At 40.9% G+C, this 23,209-nt stretch overlaps 1 protein-coding gene across 1 annotated transcript in view; it reads right to left on the reverse strand.

The window, feature by feature from the left end:
• LOC141049577 (aquaporin-2-like) overlaps nucleotides 1-18,949 on the reverse strand; it is a 57,418-nt gene extending 38,469 nt beyond the window's left edge. Inside the window, exon 1 of the mRNA XM_073546141.1 lies at nucleotides 18,416-18,949. Coding sequence (XP_073402242.1) covers nucleotides 18,416-18,778 — 363 coding nt within the window. The 5' untranslated portion in view covers nucleotides 18,779-18,949. The remainder of the gene's footprint in view (nucleotides 1-18,415) is intronic.
• Between the last annotated feature and the right edge of the window lie 4,260 nt (nucleotides 18,950-23,209).

The following is a 23,209-nucleotide window of genomic DNA, read 5'->3' on the forward strand; positions in this document are numbered from 1 at the left end:
TTTGAGCAGTATATTTGTTTGTTACACTGCGCATAAGCAGAAAGCTGCCAATCAGTGGTTAGGGGTGTGATTGGACTACATGGCTGCAAGTCAAGGAGTCCTTTAGTGATAATCTCCTGCTGATAAAACAGTGATTTTATAAAAATTTCTCTAAAGAAACCGGTAAATTACACATCATTAGAATAAAGGGTTTCTGCTGCTTTCTTATTGGGGTAGGAAAAAACTGTTGACAGATAAGCTTTAAGATGGATCTAGAGCATTGGGCTTAAACTGCCCATAATATAATGGCCATCGCCAGGAATAGGGTGAGCAGAGCAATCTCATTATCGTTAGAGGATTTAGTGATACATGACAACTTTATTCCACTGCTGATGACCTAAATTAGATTGGGTATACACACAAATATTGCTCTCTGGGGAAGAGAGCTGTAATCTACAGTATTTCTTCCTGGAGACTGTTTTTGTCTAGTGACATTAATTCCCACATATAAGGGTGTGTGCACACGCTGCGGATTCTGCTGTGGTTCCGCAGCGGATTTGGCCGCTGCGGGTCCGCAGCAGTTTTTGCTGTGGTGTATACAGTACCATTATTCCTTATGGGAATAAAAAAACGCAGTGCAGACGGTGCGGATTTTTCCGCTTGGTTTTCCTGCGGTTTTGATTACCTAAATTGACATGACACGTCAATTCTTTCTGCGGATTCCGCAGCGGTTTCCTATCTCCTCCATTGTGGAGATGGTGAAACCGCAGGGCCAAACCGCAGGATAATCCGCAGATAAACCGCAGGTCTTTTGACCTGCGGATTTTACAAAATCCGCGTGGCCAAATCCGCACCCCCATCCGCAGCGTGTGCACGTAGCCTAACAGTTGCTCCAATGTGGACAATGCTTGGGATATAAAACAGATAGCTCCAGTACTTAAAACCTACCGTAACAGCCATATTATTGCCCTTCTATGGAATTAAAGTTATTACAGATATGTGATTATTATGCCATACTGCTTCTATTTCAGTCTACTGGACTATTAGCATAAAATATAATGCTGTATGGCTAATGGAGCCTACTAAACTATACTGCCGACACCTTATTTTAGTTTGCTGTATCATAGCACTTTCAACACTTTCCCACCTATCCCCATCTTTCCCATTTCATGCTATACAATTAGATTGAGCATGCTACTGCAACCATGCAGAAAAATAGTGGTGGTCACGGCTAATCGCGGCACTGAAAAACAGTCTATTTTAAACTGTGAGTATATTTGAATAATATTCATAGTCTGACGTTCTGCATAATAAGGAGATTTTTCAAAAATTTTACCAGAACCCTTGAAAAGCTTTTTAATTAATGATCAAAATTCTGAGCTAAGAGGGTGAGACTTTAGGGTTCAAGAAGGGTTCTCAGTTCCGTTTCCATAGGAACTTCGTGGCAGGATTTCCTTAAAAGCTTTTTTACTTGAGTTTCAGTCCAGTCAAAATCAGTCTCAAGCCAACTAACTCATAATATAGTTGCCATGCCTTCTTGTCTATTAGTACCCTGCTGAGATCACACCCCAATTACACAGCAGAGAGCAGGAAAAGACTGATAAAACATATCTTAGATATAAAATTATTAAAACTCGAGTCGTCAAACTGCACAATTTTATGTACTTTTGTGCATACATATGTGACTCTTCAGATTTTGCTTTACATGATGCTTAATGAAGAGACCTGAGTAGTCTCAAAAACTTGTCATTTCTTACCAACTTTTCAGTAAGCCAATAAAAGGTATCAACCACTGAGGACTCTCAATTTTAATATTTGTCTGATGAAAGTCTGTGAATCCTTGGCTCAGAGTAATTGCTGCTGTAATCACAAGACACTGTTAGTTAGAAAAAGAGCACGTAATTCCATTTCTGTAAAATATTCAAGTCACCTAAGCTATCTGTTCTTGCAAATTATATTATTTTAGATTTGATGCTAAAATTTACAGTTTGAAGTACATCTTATTTCAAGTAGATCACTAGAGGTAAGTGTAGAAATTTCAAGAACGTGGGATGCAGTGACGAGCAGGAGGCAGAGCAAGAGTTAAAGGGTTTATTACAGGGGATGCTCCATGCAGGGAGAGAAAGAATTAAGAGGGGAGTACAAACTGAGTATTGTAACAGGGTAAGAACTAATGCTTATGTAACATGTAAAACTTATCAGTCTGGTGGTTCCAGGCAGGGGAAACTTGTAAGCCTACGGTGGCGCCGCAAGTGACACATGAAGTCTCTGGCCTAATCCTGAAGAGAGTTGAGGCACATTCTCCTGATGGAAGCAGCGTATCCTGGTTCTCCTAGGCGAAGTCTTGCCTTCCTGGGGCAATGTACGTGATGGGAAGTAGTCTGTGGCACCACCAGAGTATGACTCAGTTCAGTTGCGGAAGCGGGGGTGAAGCGACCCTGCTCTATCTGATTCACCTGGTCAGACTTAGGCCGCGCGCCCGCGGTAGTCAGCGGGAAGGTGCAGAACAAATTCTTTGTGACAGGGGTGAGCGGGCACATGGGTAGGAGTTACTCAAGGTCAGTGTGTGCAAGGGTTGGGGAGCTGTAGCGTGGGCCTGGATTATTGCGTAGCTCCACGGAGAATGAATCAACCTTTTCCTGCTGCGCACTCTGTCTTTCCGCCAAGTGTCCCGCTTTCCCACACACAGTCTCTTTTTATCCCTGTCATGCCCCTACAATTAAGTGCAAAGGTCTGTCCGGGTCAGGTCAGAAATCTTTCCCTCTGGCAACACTGGTGACAGCCCCAATAGTTCCCTAACCGACGTGAAAGTGGTACCACTGGCCCAGTTCATCTTCCTACATAAGCTATTGGGCTACGTTCACCCATGCTAGTGTAGAAGGGAGAACCGAGCTGCTGAAGTCCGGAACTGCTGGGGCCGCACCTCCTGTTACTGGAGGGAATGCAATTACAGCCGGAGCGAGCCGGTAACCTGGATGAAGGGGGCATGGCCAGGGTCAGTAAGCTAAAAGGGGCTGCGCAGGAAAGGAGGGGGATTCCTGCCAGAATGCTGAGCAGGGGCGGATCGCAGCTGAAGTGTGGAGAGCGATAGGCCGCAGCATGCAGAGACAGGGAGGTAGAATGAGAGACTCACCCATACCAGCGGATGCGCAGGGGAGCGTGCAATGGACAGAGCATCGCGGTATGGATGTCCATTTGTCGGCTGACATCCAGGGAGGTGCATGCCGGGCAGAGCATTGCAGCACAGCCACTCCGGTGACAGCTGCTACCCAGAGAGACACACGCCAAGTGGAAACTTGTGGAGAGCTTGATCCTATTGCTTCACAGTTACATGGACTAGGGGCTCAGTGGGCAAAATCGGAGACTGCCCGCTGCTGCCAGAAGCAGGACCGTGTGTTAGGCAGGGATGCCTGAAGACAATACACCGACCACCTTCAGCACTCTACTACCCATGGGACCTTCAGAGAGTGACGGGCTGCGGAGCCACGGTAAGTGAACTGTTATCAAAAGACTGTTTAGTTTAACAACCGTTATTCAGTTTAGTTTTTGCACCCCTTTTTCCCTGCTATCTCCCTGCAATGAGTTTAGTGCTATTTGGATAATTAATTAAATATAGTCAATCCCTGCTCTGCAGCATTTGTGTTACTGCATCCCAGTACTTGCTTATTATACAGTTTTGGTGCAGCTTTTGAAAGGAAAAATTAAAATGAATCCAGCAATAAGTTATTACTTTATCTTCATTTTAATTTTTTTAAACCTGTTCCTGGATTTTGCCCCCCGCCAAAATACATTAAGACTTAAAAAAAAAAAAAAAACATTTGCGATTGTGAATCCACAATTCAAAATTCTGAAAATTTGTCTCAAAAATATACTTTAGTTTTGTTGGCAGCAGATTAATCTCTGTACTGTTCAGCCGTTTAACAGTGATATATATTTATTCAGGAACAAAGATAACACAGCTTCTTATAGCTTAGGATTTCAGCATCTTGTCTGTCAGATTGCGAAGTGAAAGTAAAATATGCTTCAGCTACACACACAGTGAGCAGGATCTTCCTGTTTTGTTTTGTTTTTTTAACAGTGCTTTACTGGCATTATAACATTATTGCTGGAGACAGAAACTCATGCACTACCAAACAATAGCAAACAGTAGCTGTTGTAATATATACAATAATAAGAATTATTTCAACACCCCCACTCAACAGCTACTTATCCTGTTAGTCCCATAATGGTTCTGAATTCTTCAAATTTGGCTCTTGGAAGTGGAGTCATTTAGCATATTGGCTTTTTCCTCATCCTCATCCACATTTCACCCAGACTATTTTTAAGAGGGCCTACACTATTATTTTTTAGTTTCTTACTATTTATGTAGTTAAAGAATATTTTGGGATTATTTTTACTTTCTCTGGCAATGAGTCTCTCTGTCTCAATCTTTGCTGCCTTGATTTGCTTTTTACAGAATTTATTTAATCTTCTGTATTTAGTTAATGCCTCATCACTACCTACTTGCTTTAATTCTCTAAATGCTTTCTTTTTGTCACTTATTGCGCCCCTTACAGCTCTATTTAGCCATAGTGGTTTCCTCCTATTTCCAGCATGTTTATTCCCATATGGTATATAGAATCATAGAATCATAGAATCGTAGAGTTGGAAGGGACCTCCTGGGCCATCTGGTCCAACCCCCTGCTCAAAGCAGGATTCGCTAAATCATCCCAGTCAGATGTCTGTCCAGCCTCTGTTTGAAGACTTCCATTGAAGGAGAACTCACCACTTCTCGTGGCAGCCTGTTCCACTCATTGATCACTCTAACTGTCAAAAAGTTTTTTCTAATATCTAATCTGTGTCTCCTCCCATTCAGTTTCATCCCATTGCTTCTAGTCTTTCCTTGTGCAAATGAGAATAAAGTTGATCCTTCTACAATGTGACAGCCCTTTAGATATTTGCAGACAGCTATTAAGTCTCCTCTCAGTCTTCTCTTTTGCAAACTAAACATTCCCAAATCCTGCAACCTTTCCTCATAAGACAGGGTTTGCAGACCGGTCACCATTCTGGTCGCTCTTCTCTGAACTTGCTCCAGTTTGTTGATGTCTTTTTTAAAATGTGGTGCCCAAAACTGGACACAATATTCCAGATGAGGTCTGACCAAAGAGGAGTAGAGGGCAATAATGACCATGTGATCTAGACTGTATGCTTCTGTTAATACATCCTAGAATTGCATTTGCCTTTTTTGCTGCTGCATCACACTGTTGACTCATATTCAGTCTGTGATCTATTAGTATACCCAAGTCTTTTTCACATGTGCTGTCACTTAGCCCTATTCCTCCCATTCTATATATGCTTTTTTCATTTTTATTGCCCAGATGTAGTACTTTGCATTTCTCCCTGTTAAAAACCATTCTGTTAGTTGCTGCCCACTTCTCCAGTTTATTTAAATCTTTTTGAATCCTCTCTCTCTCTTCTCTAGTATTAGCTAGCCCTCCTAGCTTTGTGTCATCAGCAAATTTAATCAGTTTACCCTCAATTCCTTCATCTAAATCGTTGATAAAGATGTTGAACAATACAGGGCCCAGGACAGAGCCCTGTGGTACCCCACTTGAGACATTCTTCCAACTGGATGTGCAGCCATTTACGACCACTCTTTGGGTCCGATCACTAAGCCAGTTATGAATCCACCTAACAGTTGCCTTGTCCATTCCATACTTAGTCATTTTTTCAATAAGGATTGTATGAGAGACTTTGTCAAATGCTTTGCTGAAGTCAAGATATACTATATCTACAGCATTTCCTTGATCCACCCAATCAGTGATACCGTCATAGAAGGAAATTAAGTTAGTCTGACATGACTTATTAGTTACAAACCCATGCTGACTCTGTTTAATCACTTCATTCTTATCCAGGTATTGACATACATGTTGTTTAATAATTTGTTCAAAGATCTTTCCTGGTATAGAAGTCAGACTCACCAGCCTACAGTTGCCTGGGTCCACCTTCTTCCCCTTTTTGAAGATAGGAACAACATTTGCTCTTCTCCAGTCTTCTGGCACTTCTCCTGTTCTCCAAGAATTTTCAAAGATTATGGAGAGGGGTTCAAAAATTTCTTCTGCTATCTCCTTCAGTACTCTGGGGTGTAATTCATCTGGACCTGGAGACTTGAATTCATTTAGGTTAGCTAAGTGTTTCCTCACTATCTTTCTGTTTATAGATATCCTGGATTCTTCTATTCCCTTAATAGGACAGTGAATAACAGTTGATGTTACATTTCCTTTCTGAGAGAAAACAGATGCAAAATAGGAATTTAAAAGTTCGGCCTTCTCAACATCCTGTCTTACCATTTCATCATTTTCATACTGTAAAAATCCTATAACATCTTTGACTTTTCTTTTACTTTTGACATATCCCCAAAATCCTTTATTATTGCTTTTGACATCTCTTGCAAGCCTCAATTCATTTTCAGCTTTAGATAATCTGATTTGTGCCCTGCAGGTTCTGCAGACAGCATTATATTCTTCTTTAGATATGCCTCTCTCTTTCCATTTTATAAACATTTTTTTCTTCCTTTTTAGCATGTGCTTAAGTTCTGTGTTCATCCATCCTGGTTTCCTTAAATGCTTCCTATTCTTCCCTCTTTTCGGAATTGTTAACAACTGTGCTTTGAGAATTTCATTTTTCAAGATTTCCCATCCTTCCTGGACATTTTTGTCTTTAAGGATATCAAGCAATTGGATCCCTCCAATTCTCTTTCTGAATCCCTTAAAATCTGCCTTTCTGAAATCTAACCTTGACGTCTGAGTCTTCACAGGTCTTCCGTCTCTAGTTATCCAAAATTCTAAAATAGCATGGTCGCTACCTCCTAGAGTCCCAGCCACTTTTACCTCCTCAACCATTTCCTCCGTTTATAAGGATTAGATCCAAGGTAGCAGTTCCCCTTGTTTTCTCCCTTACCTTTTGGAAGATAAAGTTGTCAGCAAGAGAGGATAAGAATTTCCTTGACCTGTTAGTTTTGCCTGAGAGAGATTCCCAACAAATGTCTGGATAGTTGAAATCTCCCATGACAACTATGTCATATTTTTTGGAGAACTTGGCCATTTGATGCATAAAGAGTTCATCCATATCTTCAGCTTGCACAGGCGGCCTGTAGTAAATGCCTACAATGGTGTCCTTTCCATTGTTCTGTCCTTGTATTCTTACCCAAACAGTTTCCACAGAACTCCCAGTCTCTGAATCTTCAATCTCTGTGCAGATATATGCGTTTCTAACATACAATGCGACACCCCCTCCTCGTTTATCAAGTCTGTTTCTTGCAAATAAGTTGTATCCTTCTAGTCTTGTATTCCAATCATGTGTATCATCCCACCAAGTTTCAGTGATTCCAATGACATCATATTTCTTTTCCTGTGTTAGCAGTTCCAATTCTCCTTGTTTGTTGCCCATGCTTTGTGCATTAGTATAGAAACATTTTAGTTTGTGATTGGTTTCTCTTTCTCCAATATTTTTATTAATTAGATTCTTTCATCTTTGTTCTTCCTTTCCACTTCTAATAGCAGAGTTCTCAATAGCATTTGTCAGGTGTATGGCTTTTTCTGGTCTTTTGCTTCCCTTCCCATGTTGTTCTAGTTTAAAGCTCTCCTTACAAGTGTAGCAAGGCGACTTCCAAATACATGTTTTCCAGTCTTCGTAAGGTGCACCCCATCTCTAGCAAGTAGTCCATCGTATAAGTAGTTCACTCCGTGATCCAGAAATCCAAATCGTTGCTGACGGCACCATCGACGTAGCCAGTTGTTCACCTGCAGAATCTTATTCCACCTCCTTGTTCCATGGCCATCCACTGGGAGGATGGAAGAGAAGACCACCTGCGCTCCCAGTTCTTTCACTTTCTTGCCTAAGTCTTCAAAGTCTCTGCAGATGGTTTCCAGGTCATTCCTTGCGGTGTCATTTGTCCCCACATGTAGTAGCAGGAATGGGTAGTTATCTGTAGGTCTGAAGAGTCCTGATATCCTGTCAGACACATCTTTAATTTTTGCACCTGGAAGACAGCACATTTCTCTTGAAGTTATATCCGGTCTGCAGATAGCGGCCTCTGTTCCTCTCAACAGGGAATCCCCCATGACCACCACTCTCCGTTTCTTCTTCACAACATTTTTCTTTCTCCATCCAGGAGGACTCTGAGGGCGTACAAGGTTGCTGTTTGTGGGCAAAGTCTTATCCTGATGTATTTCTTCATCGTTTTCCTGCGTGAGAGCCTGGTACTGGTTCCTGAGCAGTATGGGTGCTGACTGCCTCCTGATCCTCCTGCTTCTCTGGGTCACATGTCTCCATTCCTCTGTTTCTTCAGGTGCACTTCGAATTTCTTCTCTTTCTGTAACATGAAGAGATAATTCTGCTCTGTCCAAGAACTCTTCACCTTCTTTAATGATCTTCAACGTAGCTAACCTTTCTTCGAGATTTTGCAACTTTTCCTCCAACAGGGACACAAGCTTGCATTTGTGGCATGTGAAGTTTGGCTTTTCCACTGGTAAATCTGTGAACATGTAGCAAGAAATGCAGCTCACCAAATGGCTCCTGGCCTCTTCCATCTTGAGATTTCTTAAAAACGATGAAAGATGAGCCAAAATTCGCGCGCCTATCGGCACGCGGTTTTTCCGATTTTCTCTTTTCAGCTGCAACGGCCAAAACCCAGTGATCGTTGAGCTCGCGGAGACTCTTCACTTATCCCAGAAGGCACTGGGAATATGCAAATGATCTCCTCAAGACTCTTCCCCTGGTTATATTGTGCACAGGTCCTATTCAGGATGCTAATAAACATCTCCCATTTTCTTTGTGTATTTTTATGTCCCAGGATATCGTCCCAGTTACTGTAATTGCACCAAGATCATCTCTCATGCATTGGAAATTTGCTTTCCTGAAGTTTAGTGTCCTTGTAACCCCTCAACCACACATCTTATTAAAGGATACATGAAAACTTATTATTTTGTGATCACTATTACCCAAGTGACCCTCAACCCTTATATTTGATATGCGGTCTGGCCTGTTGGTTAATATTAGGTCTAGCAGTGCCCCCCCTCTTGTTGGGTCCTGAACCAGTTGTGATAGGTAATTGTCTCTCATAGTTGTCAAAAACCCATTACCTTTGCTGGAACTGCAGGTTTCGTTTCCCCAATGTATTTCAGGGTAGTTGAAGTCCCCCATAATAATGACTTCTCCTTGAGACGCTGCTTCTTTTATTTGCTTTACGAGAATATTCTCCGTTGCTTCCATTATTTTTGGAGACTTATAACAAACCCCTATCAGTAATTTATTATTTTTCCCCCTTCCCTTATCTCCACCCACAGGGACTCTATATTTTCATTAGATTCATATATATTATCACGCAGGATGGGTTTTAAGGATGATTTTGCATATAAACACACGCCTCCCCCTTGCTAATTTGTACGGTCATTTCTGAACAGACTATAGCCCTGCAAATTAACCACCCAGTCATGGTTCTCGTCCAGCCATGTCTCAGATATCCCCACCATGTCATAATTATGTTCCAACAAAATTAATTCTAATTCCTCCATTTTGTTGGCGAGGCTTCTGGCATTAGTATACATGCACTTTATGTTTCTCTCTGTACCTCTATTCTTTCTGAAATTATTAACTGTTCTAACCCCACCCCCAATGCCTCCCCCACCCCCAATTTCATTGTTTGTGCCCAGGTCTCTATCTGCACTGTCTTCCCCTCCTATAAAAGGAATACCCTCCCCCCAGTCTCTAGTTTAAACACTCCTCCAACCTTCTAGATTATCTTGAATAATCATCAAAAATAATCATCTCTTTTTTCCACCAGTTTGAGTACTCATTGATCCACAAACATTTGTGTGTATTAAGTACAGAATCTGTTCTGATTTTGTAGTTCTTTTCTTAGGAAAGGATTTTTTGGATATTTTCCCTTTTAGTCAGCTAGTACTTTTCATTGTCTAATTACACAAATCAACTGTAATACCATCACAAAGTTGTTTTTGAACTAACTTTTTTATTGCTTCTAGCTCCCTATGTGCAAGATGCCTGTGCCGTACACGGGTACAATTCTTGAGCTGTTCAAGATTATCAGTGCATACACTTTGCTTGCATTTTAGCTGGTACAACTCATCTTTGATTTTTCCTTCTAAATTCATATACTGAGCATTAGCCAAGATCACTTTGTTCGACTTACTTTGGTCAAGGTTAGAGAAGTAGCTTCTGTTATCAGTAGTGATGGCCACACCCAAACAGTAAAGTTCAGGGTCCGAACTGAACAACTACTGTTCAAGCACAGACCCCAAACACTGATAGCTCCAGGAACTCCATGTTACTGTCTGGGTTCGGCACCACGAACTTCTGATGTTTCCCACAAGAAAGAAAAACCAGCAGCTCTGATTGTTGGTAAAAGCATTACCGCCGGTCAGAGCGCTGAAATGAACTGGTCACAGAGGCTTCAGCTGATGAGAGTACGACTCCAATCAGCCTACACCTGATGTGGGGTCTGTTCTATTTTTGATAACCAGCATGGCAAAACTGACAGCTGCAGGCTGCAACCCTCAGCTGTTAACTTTATCATGGCTTGTTATCAAGAATAGAGGGTTCCCCACTCCGATTTTTTTTTAAGTTATTTAAAGAAATAATTAATAAAAAATGGCATGGTTTCCCCCAAAATTTTGACAACTAGCCAAACTAAAGCAGACAGCTGGGGGCTGCAGGTCTGGGTTGGGGGTTTGGGTACTGTTCTGGTACCCAAGCCAACCTTTTTTTAACTGTTTGGCAGAACCCGCTGGAACCCAATATTCACGAGTTTGTAAACTAAGCAAAAGGCTTAGTTTATATCACATTTTTGCCAATGGCAGTGACTCAGTCTGGACTTCAGATAAAAAATGGGATTCAGGCATATCTACCGGTGAAACAATTGAATTTAATAAACAGATGGAGTCATTTGTGCATTGCCTGACCTCACTTTCGGTATTGTCCTCCTTTTGAGGTGGACACAAAAAATGTGGTGACCATATTTTTATGAATGACTCAAAAAGGATGACAATTCTAAAACTGAGGTCAAATAAAAACAAAGTGACTATCTCAGAATCGAAATTCTAAGCCAAAAATGTCAGAATTCAGAGTTAAAAAAAGAAAACATGCTACTACTAAACACTTGCATGATTATGAGGCTGCATATTTTGGTTTCTAAATCCCTTTCAATCAAGGGACAATATTCTTGCTTGATCTACTTTCTATTCTAGACAGGTTTATTTGCACCTTCATGGAAGATATAACAAATCTACCCATATTTGTTCAGTATTACAAGCATAGAAGCTCATTTACGAGTAGTAATTTTCTTTGATGTGACAAATGATGTCCATGCGTTAAATTGTACGTAAGAATATCATTCCAAGGGTAATTGCCCTCTTGCATTCAACCAATTATCACTTAAGTGATCATCAATGGGAGTTGTTGCAGTAAGTTAAATCAAAGATATCATTAAATACCGAGCATCAGCCCATTAAGATCTATAATTAATATTCCACATGTGACATGGCAAAAGTTATGAATGAGGTCATGATGCAAATGTGGAAAATCACCCTACAATAAGGAAGTAAAAATAAAGTTTTAGGTTAAAACTGAAGATTAAAAGTAGTTATGATCTTTAAATTCTTTCTGGTGTACCTTCAGGTATATCAATTATTGAATCATAATTTCCATATTTTCCAATTTCTATTGCAGCAAAAATTTAGGAAGAACTAAAGTCATAATTAAAGCAGAGGGAGCATTTATATTTGTAAAGTATGGGACTCCAAATCCATGAAAGGAAAAGTATGACAGGACCAGGAAAACAATTTGGGAAATCCCAGTATGCTGTGTTAAAGTGGTATTTACATCTCCAAGATACTATTCCAATATGCAGTAGATCTAATAATAATAATTTTGGCAAATGCCTACCATTAGAAATGTAGTATATGATTTTTATGATTCGTTGTGTCTCTTTCCTCATGTGCAGTCATTTCAGGACCTTAGGTATCGACGGTTACTAACGACCACTCGCAACTAACTGTCAATAGAACAGTGGTTGTAACCATGGATACCTCAAATCCGCCAATACCTGCACATGAGGAATAAGACATAGTGAATCATAAAAACTATACTACATTTCTAATTTGAGGTATTTGCTAAAATTATCATTATTACACCTACTACATATTGGGATAGGATCTTGTAGATGGGAATACCTCTTTAAATTTAATAAAGAGGTAAGGGGATATAATGAACAAAAGTTCTCTTAAATGGAACCTGGAATAGAGTATAGAAGAAAAACTTTGATCCCCTGGGCGCTGCTGAAAAGCATGACGGCTCATAGGTAGAGTTATGGTCGCTTTATTGAGACTATGCGCTTCGGCAAATAACAGGTGCCTTCATCAGGCTTTTCTGTGCTGAATTGTGTTGCTGCAATACCGTGACCATTCCTCTTCCTATGAGTCATTATTCTTTCCCTCATTGGTTCCGTTTTTCTTATGTGTTCCATGGCACTTACTGCGGTTGCCATCTCATATAAGACACATGTGTCTGATCTGCAGGCAGGATGTTAAAGGGAATCTGTCACACCTTTTTTGAGATATCATATAATGATATCATTCAATTGTGTGTCACATAAGGATTCTCTTAGTACTTTTGCTTCCCCCTGACCCCGCACCTTTCATGCATAAATCCCTTTTTTTTGTATCGGTTCAGATGTATGTAAACTGCCGTTGTCCGGTCCACTGGGCGGGGCTTATTCACCTGCTCCCCCCTCCCTGTCTTGCTCTACACAAGAAGAAATGCGTAGAGCAACACAGGGAGGGGGAGCAGTTGAATAAGCCCCGCCCAGCGGACCGGACAGCGGCAGTTTACATACATCTGAACCGATACAAAAAAGGGATTTATGCATGAAAGGTGTGGGGTCAGGGGGAAGCAAAAGTACTAAGAGAATCCTTAAGTGACACACAATTGAATGATATCATTATATGATATCTCAAAAAAGTGGTGACAGATTCCCTTTAAAGAGTCGATGGAGCTGTAGGATTTGTGGGAAAATGTTCAGTAAACCTTTCATATTATTAATCGAAATCTCTGGTATTTGTATGTAGATGAGTCCAGCGGGCAGTCATATTCAGTATTTGAAAGTCTTCACTATATGACTGTGTTTGCAGAGATAGATATAATAGGTAGATACCAGATAGGTAGAGATTCTACTCAACTTCTCCTTCTCAGTTTCTCAACTCTTCCATTATCTTTTGTCTGTCATGCTTTTCAATTTGGTATCACAGAGAAGCTAACAGAAAGCAGCTAGGCTTTACCTGAAATTTTGAGGCTGACATGTAGTAGGTATTATGTCTTTAGGTTTATTAGGTATTTAGCCTCTGGGTTTATTAGTTTCTCTTTGACTCCACAGAAAACTTTGGCTGTTGAGGAGAGTCTACCAAGAAAGACTACAGACTAAAATGGTGAAAGGGTAGAAAGGACTTTTTAGTCCACATCAAAATATAGAAAGCTGCAACAAGAAGGGATTCACCATGTCACCCACAAAATTTTGTTCTCCACCTTCTCACAGTGTTCTTCGATTCTCTCACCCAAGAGAACTGGATCACACTATGTTGAAACTCTGATCAGTTTCATTAGAGTGCCATTGGCCTAATCGGCCAGATTCATTCGGATCAAAGACTCTATGGCCGTCTGCATGAGCCCTAAAGAGGATATTGCTAGGTGTGGAAAGAATCTCAGGAGGCAATGCTCCTTATGCTCTCTGTCATGGACAGAGCTGATGCTGCTCCCTGACTTCCTCTGGATGTCATTTACACCAGAACATCACGGTACTGAAGGTAAATGTAGGCTGTTTTTATTTTACAAAGTGTAATATAGCAATTGAGAAGGGGTTGCTGGAGTAGTTGACCACCCCCTTTTGCTTCAGCACAAAACTGTGCTCCCGAAGCTTCATGGCAAAGGTTTTTATGGCCGTACAGCTGTCTACAAGTCTTTCATCACCATGCTCAATGTAAAGTGTCATATGGTGTAGTGAAAAAGGTGTTCAGTGCCTTTTTAAATAAAAGAAAATAAAGTATGCCAATGTATTGTGTCCTATTGCTTACCAAATGGATACCGTTACGCTAAGCTAATACGTGAACATATTTGTCTGTAAGTGCTATGCTGGATTTATATTACAGATGTAATAGAGCCCTACAAATCAATGTTCACATAATTAAAGAAGTTCTCCAATTTCAGAAAAGTCCTGACCCTCGGTTTCAGTATTTATTAAAAAAAAAAACCTAAAATGATCTTTACCCTTCCGTTCCAGTTATGAGTCTCTGCCACCGCTCCTGTTGTCTATTATTGTCCGCAGTACTGATGTCACTTTGACAGGACTGCAACCAATCAGTGAGCTCAGCAGCTTGAGTAGGCAGTACAGGCCACTAAGAACCTCTGAGCTCACAGATTGGCTGCACCCCATTCAATGTGACATCAACGCTGCAGACAATTACAGACACTGCGTTCAACGTCTGAGACTCAGCTCTGGACCTGAGAGAGGTGAATAAAGGATTTTTTAAAAACTAGTGTTAAATAGTTATATACGGTAGCGCTAATCAGCACAAGGGTCTTAGCAGCTGAATAAAGGCAATAGCCACCCACTTGTCATTAGACAAGAAAGATAATAAAAATGTATATTCGCGCTTAGACCTCAAGTCCTAGTGGGATATGGTGTTCCTTACGGAAACCCTGTCGTCTGGTCTGTAGTAGATGTCCAGGCAAAAAATGTCCCTTTGGTGATTTATGTAAAATCCTGGTCTGGGACTTCTAGTATGATAAAATGGAGCGCTGTCCTGGCCGGTGAAAGCAACTACGGGCTCCCTCTCCAGCAATACACGGTATGCCGGTCACACTGTTCAGGTATAATCTGCCTGCAATGTTCATACTAGAAGTCCCACACCAGGATTTTGCATAAATCATCACGGGGACATTTTTTGCCTGGACATCTGCACACCGGACAACAGGGTTCTCATAAGGAACACCATATCCCACTAGGACTTGAGGTCTAAGGGCGAATATACATTTTTATTATTTTTTAAAAACTGCAGCCAGAGGACGGGGGTTTCTGAAATCATAAAAACTCTTTAATCTATATAATTATTAAAACAGTTAGTTCTCAATTTTCTTAAAGTATTGATTCACCTTCCTTTGGATAAATATGAATGAATTTCTAGGTACAGGGACATTTTTGCTTCTTTTCTGTAAAAATGGTTAAATAGTTCACGTTTTATTTCAGCATTTAACAATGGTCTTTCATCCTCCGCAGCAACATAAGATTTAATTGTGTTGTCTTACAATCCGTGAGATATAATCAGACTGTGCTCTTGGCAATGTTTCTTTTCTATCTTTTATAGTGAAGCTTTTTATTATTTTTTTTCTTAGTCTAACAATATTTTCACAGACATTAAGTTATGAAGCAAATCACATTATTTCTAACCTCCAGACACACATCAGAGGTACATGGGCTGGGATTATTAACTAGGCTAAAAATACATTTGTCAAATTCTGGTAAAAGCATACAGTGTAATGTTCCTCTACACACAGGTTTACTACTAAATATAAAATATCATCACTATTTTATGCTGAGAAATATATTTTAAATTTGCCTTTTACATAGTCAATGAGACTTCAGACTTGATAAGAATATTGAAAATTGTTCACCAGTCTCTCAACCAATATTTGTCCCTCGTGCACATGACCAACTTTTTGGTCCAAATGCAATCCGACAAACCATCAGATCACACTCAGACCAATGTTGCTGTATGGGGTCGTGTATATGTCTGATTTTTTCCTCGCAGTATGTTCAATTTACATCCAATTATCGGATCGCACTTAGCCATGCAATTTAATGGGTCCACCGAAAACATCGGACTGCACTCGAATGACATCGGAGCACAGATCAATTTTCACAGACTGACAGAATGGAGAAGATTGTGATTTTATTCCATCTTCTCCTTATCTGAGAAAAACAGATCACACTCAGATTAAACTATGATCAGAGTGTGATTAGCATTGTTTGCCTGATTCTCTTGGATGGGAAAAAATACGTTGGTGTGACCCTTGTCTTATAGTGTCGTATTTCCCTCATATAGAGCAATGGAGGCTGATATAGGGATCTCTATTAACACATCAGACCCCATGTCCAATGCAAATGAAATACATCCTGTAGAGGGAATTGCACAACGACAGAGTTGCAGTAAAGCCGATTTTCACAGATGCGCTAATCCTTGTAGATGTGGACAATCATTTTGTCTGATTCAGCACCCTAACAAAAGTGACTCTTAAACCCCATACTTGCAACATATATGCATCTCTAAAACATGCTACCTAAATAAATGTTATTATTTTTCTAATAAGTAGACAAGTACCTGCCATACACTAATATGCTCCTCATTCTTGGAACTATGGCTACATTGTGGTTTTGCTTAAAAACACATGTAACATGCACAAGTGTGAACAAGTTGGTAAGAATGTGCATGTTACATGTGTTTTTAATCCGTTTTTTCCTTGCCTAGCATGGTTTGAGAGACCCCACCCCTCTCTTGTGTGGCATGCACAAAAGAGCTGTCTTGCACCACAAGCCCATACTAAGAAGCGCCTGTCCGAATCCTGTTCATTATAGACACTGTTCAGATGTTCAGGTTTTAAATACATTAGATAGGGACTGTTTCAATACGGGTTACCTTGATGCGGTGAAGCAGCTTGGTATACATTTTTTTGCAAAAAAAGTATCGACTAAATACCCTGTATTTGTTATCCAGCACTTGCTGATTACTGTCATATATTTTACTGCAGAGTATTTTTGCAAATCTGTTTTCTTGTTGTGTCTCATTGTGGTTTTGCTTGTCTACTCATTTCCCAGCTGTACAGGTTGTATAGATAAGACAGATGTACACCAAAATAAGACTCAATGCCCATGCAGCCACTCTGAAACAAACTTTTACCAGTGTGTATGCAAGCGTGTTAGAATAATGTTGGTCAAACCTGTTAATTTTGGCATGAACAAAGGACCTTCTAATGTGTTCCGCTGCCCCAACTTTCCCCTAACCTAATGGGATTTGGAATGGGGAAGAAACAAATTGGCCGGTTGGTTTTCAAAATGTCAGATACTTATGTTTTCAGATAGTGGAAGACGTCTGGTCGGGGGTTTTCTCCATTCTGAGCAAGTGCATGATTTGATCAATCAAGAATGTATGTGTGTGGGGGTCAGGAGAAATAGCCTTCAGCCAAACAAGCTTTTAGCCAACACCTATCTAAAATGTAATTAGCCACAAGTGTTCTTCCTAAAATGCATCATAATCTGGTCCTCAATCTGGATCTGCAGCCGCCTGGTGGATTGACACATACATCATTTATGTAGGTTATTCTGGATGGAGAATGCATTCAGAAACATCTTATCCATGGGATATCCATAGGTCAGATTTAGCCATATGTTCTTTACTAAGTCGGAGGATCCATCTCACTTTCTGTAAACCAGAATTTCGACATTCCTATTACGGAGTTATAGCCTTCAATTATCAAACTAAGTCCAGAACAAGTAGCTTTGGACTCTGAGATTTTTTTTAGTCTGTTTCCTTCTTTGAAGTATGATACAATAATGCAGTAGACTACTCTATACTGTTTATGGCTTCAAAGACCAAAAAAGCTCAAATGGAGTCTAAGATTGCATATTTTGACCTCTATTTCACAATTGAAGCCTACTGTTCTCTTGTGGACATGTCCAAATCCTGTTTTTTGGGGATTCAGACTAAACACCTGATGGAGTGATGAATGTGTGAACACAGCATGATGTGAGTCAGGTCTTAATTAGTGATGAGCGAGTATACTCGTTGCTCGGGTGTCCTCCGAGTATTTTGGCGTGCTCGGAGATTTAGTTTTCGTCGCTGCAGCTGCATGATTTGTGGCTGCTGGACATCCTGAATACATGTGGAGATTCCCTAACAAACAGGCATTCCTCACATGTATTCAGCCTGTCCAGCAGCCGCAAATCATGCAGATGAAACGCCAAAAACTAAATCTCCGAGCACGCCAAAATACTTGGAGGACACCCGAGCATGCTCGGAAAAACCCGAGCAACGAGTATACTCGCTCATCACTAGTCTTAATATAAGAGTCATATTTATTCAAATAACAGTATCCAATGCCCTGGGAGCAACATTGAGACAAAATGATGTGTATATTATCAATCCATATTAATAAATGAATGTACTACACAAGTCTTATCTACTAACACTAATGGAGCCCTTATATATATAAAGGTAAGATTTACCAAAGACGATACGGTAATAATGACTGCTTTTTTAGCCAATGTCAGATTTGATGATGCTATATTTACCCAACCTTGGTCACCCTAATGTTAAAAATCAATATAAAAACTTACCATATTGACTCCAAAGCTACCATGGACTTCTTGAGGGGTGAATTCATATAGTAAAGCAGCTCCAATCACTGCTCCTAACATCTGGGCGCAAACGTAGCAAACAGCACGGAAGAGCGAGATTTGTGATGATACCAGGAAAGCCACCGTCACAGCCGGATTAAGATGGGCACCACTAATGTGCCCTAAGGTTTGAACAAGGGTCCCTATACCCAGGCCAAAAGTGAAGGCGATCTGCAGAACTGTTGGAAGCGCTGACTGCCAATTCATTGCAGAACCTAGGCCGAAAAAGACGAATATGGAAGTACCAATAAGTTCTCCGGCAAATGCCCTTGTGAAGGGCCCAGTGCACATCTCCTTCATCATGGGTGGTTAACGTGCAAACAGGAGAGATAAGAAATGTTTGTCTTCTTGTGATTTCAATAAATGATAGGTGCACGAATCCAGCACAAATTATATACAAGGCAGGGAGATTGCAGTGTTACGAGGGGTGGCACCCAGTCCTCAGAAAATGATAGCTGCCATCTACTGCAGGCAGAAAAGTTTCCAGCTTCAGGCAGCAGTCACTCCTCTTTTATTAATATGGCTCTAATAACTCACCTCTTCTTCTGCTAGACGCAGAAATGAATACTTACATCCACGTTATACAACTACATCCTCTCCTTACGCTATTCTGCGATGACTAGTGTTACAGTGAATGGCAGCCGCAGATTTCTCAGAATATGACATTATCCACAGAGTGAATGTTGTTGTTGTTACGTGATTCATCCATGTTACCATTCAATTTTCTATTTTATTTCATATGAGACATGAGCTGAGTGACAGCACGAGCGTGACAATTACAGCCAATTACAATATGGATCTGACTAATAAATGTCCAGTTAGGAAGTACAGCAATATATACAAACTATCAAGATGTTCTCATACCGTCTGCATTTTGGAAATGACTTGTATAATTGTAAATGTATGACAGCTCAATGCTGTCAGTTGATAAATTGGTTCAGTTGTGAAGCCTTTAGGCCATTGAGGTTTACTCACTATATTTTTGACCCCCCCATAGGTGCTTTCAAAATAAAAAAAATACAGTAATCAGGCTCGGACTGGCCCACAGGGTAACAGGGGAATCCCCCGGTGAGCCCCTGTGCAGATCTGTGCTCCCAACCCCACAATATGGATAGCATTTGGCATAATTCACTTGATTTACTCTGTACAGAAAAAAATCAGCATATCATCATTCATTAACTAAACTACCTAGCTTATTATTATTTAGAGATATAAGTACATTTGTGAATGAGGAAAGGGTAATATTTGTATGCAGGTGAAAAGTGGGCCGCTCAAAATCAATGTTACTGGAGGGCCTTTGGCACCCCAGTCTGACACTGACAGTAACCTTCATAATAACTCATGGTTACTGACCCATAAGATAACGAGATTGTAGCCACAAACGTTCTCACTGACTGTAAAGGGTTGGAATTACATCCAATTCTTGCAATTTTTTTCCTTGGATGCCTCTGTCAATATTGGCTGTGGCATCTAAAGTGTTTGACAGAGAGAGTGAGCTTGTGTCATCTGTCCACTCATCAGCACCATAAGAAGCTATTGCACAATGCCAATGGATTACCATGGTGAAATGGGCTAACAGCATGAGTGTAAATACTATGGGATCGATACGATATTGCATTTGCGCCTATTCTTTGTCTATTTTTTGTATTTTAAGCCTAATTTTGATTAGCGCCAATATCTTCTATTTCATGTATTCACGTGTTTTTTTTTTATTTATGCTCCTCAATGGGGCATGGTTTGGAGCTGTGTTTAGGAGCTGTGCTGTCCCAGGAAACTTCCAGTTCTGTACCTAAGTAGGAAACTCTCCTCCTGTGAGAAGAACTATGCCATCGTGGAGAAAGAGTGCTTGGCCATGAAATGGACGATTGAAACCCTGAGGTACTACCTGCTAGGCCATAAGTTCAGGCTAGTATCAGATCATGTGCCCCTGAGATGGATGCGGTAAAAGAAGGGGAAGAATTCCCAGGTAACTAGGTGGTTTCTGACACTCCAGGATTCATTTACCATGTGGAGCACAGGCCAGGGAGGTTGCATGGGAACGCAGATGCCCTGTCCAGAGTCCCATGCTTAGCCAGTGAAAATGCCAAAACCCACGGCTTTTGGCAGAGGGGGGAATATTTGACAGAGTCACTGGTAATGTAATAGAGGGGAGATATGTTTCACTATGCCTAATGGTGTCAGTGATATAAAATCCAGAGTTTTATTTCCACCAGCACAGTAAGTGTTGCGATGGTTAAGTTAACGTATGCTATGTTACTATGATTCTCATTTGGTCTGTCATGCACTGTGAGCTGTGAGGTCTTATATAGACAGGTGTGTGCCTTTACATATCAAGTCCTATCAGTTTAATTAATCACAGCTGGACTCCAATGAAGGAGTAGAACCATCTCAAGGAGGATCACAAGGAAATGGACAGCATGTGACTTAAATATGAGTGTCTGAGCAAAGGATCTGAATACTTATGACCATGTGATATTTCAGTTTTTCTTTTTTAATAAATTTGCAAAAATTTCTACATTTCTGTTTTTTTTTCAGTCATGATGGGGTGCAGAGTACACATTAATGAGAAAAAAAATGAACTTTTTTGAATTTACCAAATGGCTGCAATGAAGCAAAGAATGAAAAATTTAAAGTGGTCTCAATACTTTCTGTACCGACTGTATGCTCACCTTCTGTGCCGGCGCCGTTCCAGTGGTGTCTTTCCAGCGGTGTTGGCATTTGCATTCCCGGGGCTCTTGTGCTGTTGTTATGACGCAAGTTTTTTTTTTTTTTTTTTACATCTATTCACCTGTTCTTGGTGCTGTGTGGTGGCCATTATTGCTATGGTGTTGTTCCTGTGGGGTGATTTGGCCTGTGAGTCATGGGGACTCATGACCTCATGGGTGCTGTGAGGCACCAGGTCGCCAACCCTGCTGGTGCATTGATGCTGCGGTGGTGTTTTGTGCACGGCGCTGCATGTTTTGGGCTAGGAAACCATTGAGAGGTTCACGTGTTGATGTGGCAGTGGATTTCATAAGGTCAGATCAGAATGTTAAAATAAGAACCTCATGTTCAGTTTTGTAAACTTTTTGCCTCACGGCATTAGATCAGCATATGATTTTTGGATGTGCAGTCCATGTCTTATTATCTACAGTTCTGTTATGACACGTGAGTTCGGCGCCCAATCATCAGTGGTGTTACTATCCCTGCCTACGGGCAAATCGAACATCAAGAGGAAGTGAAACAGCAGTCACTCTCTCACTTCCTCTTGATGTTCGAGTTGTTCAAAGTCGGGGAGAGTGACGCAAGCGCTGATTGGGCACAGGGCTAACGTTTCATAAACTCTGCATGAGAGCCCCGGAAACCTGAGTGTTGTCACCTCTGGAACAGCTCCAGCATGGGAGGTGAGTATAAGAATTTCTATTTTATCAGCACCAAACATTAAGATGGAGAATGGGTTGTCCTAGTAATGGACAATTTAATGCTTTATTGCTAATGTCTCCGGTAAGAGACTTGTTATTGTAGCAGAAAAACCATGAGTAGTGAGTTGAGAACAAAGGTCTACTCTGACTGCATATTTACATAAATAAGTAATGTGAGCAATAGCACATGTGAAAAAGACTTGGGTATACTAATAGCTCACAGACTGAACATGAGTCAACAGTGTGATTCAGCAGTAAAAATGGCATATACAATTCTGGGATGTATTAACAGAAGCAGACAGTCTAGATTACATGAAGTCATTATTGCCCTCTACTCCTCTTTGGTCAGACCACATCTGGAATACTGTGTCCAGTTTTGGGCACCACATTTTAAAAAAGACATCAACAAACTGGAGCAAGTTCAGAGAAGAGCGATCAGAAAGGTGACTGGTCTGCAAACCCTGTCTTAAGGGCATGTCACACTAAGAGATATCGCTAGCAATATCGCTATAACTAGTGACGTTATAGCGATATTGCTAGCGATATCTCTGTGTCTGATACTTACCTACGACCCGCTCCCCCGCTGGTTATCGCTGATCGCGCGAGAACGTTCAGGACCGTTTCTCGTCGTCAGCTTCCTGCGGCGCTTCCTGCTGTGAGGACGAGCGACGCGTGGAGCCGGGCCGGAGGACGCAGGATCGCCTGGTGTGACAGGTAAGTAGCGACCCCCGTCCCCAGCGATGTCGCTAGTGAGATCTGCCTATGTGGCAGCTCACTAGCGACCACTTAGCGATGTACCAGCGATCCTGACCGCGTCATATCGCTGGTCGGGATCGCTGGTACATCGCTAAGTGTGACAGTACCTTTATGAGGAAAGGTTACAGAATTTTGGAATGTTTAGCTTGCAATGAAAGAAGACTGAGAGGAGACATAATAACTGTCTATAAATATCTCAAGGGCTGTCACATTGTAGAAGGATCATCTTTATTCTCATTTGCACAAGGAAAAACTAGAAGCAATGGGATGAAACTGAATGGGAGGAGACACAGATTAGATATTAGAAAAAACTTTTGACGGAATTCTGTATGTCCTTTTAATATCAATGTATTTCTGGGGTCTTACATGCATACTCTGTATATGAAAATGCTGTCTCATGATAATGATTACCTATAACCTTATTCTTCATAAGAAATTGTACGTGATGGATAAACTGTTTACTGCACCCAGTTGGACATTGAAACTACACGTCCACATGCTAGGTAGATACTGGGGCCATGAATACTTAGTAAGACAGGTTAATGAGGCTAATGGAGCTATAACTGTCATGAGGCTA

The sequence above is a fragment of the Dendrobates tinctorius genome, unplaced genomic scaffold (genome assembly GCF_039654945.1).
Source record: "Dendrobates tinctorius isolate UK_male_01 unplaced genomic scaffold, ASM3965494v1 ptg000145l, whole genome shotgun sequence".
Classification (NCBI taxonomy): Eukaryota; Metazoa; Chordata; class Amphibia; order Anura; family Dendrobatidae; genus Dendrobates; species Dendrobates tinctorius.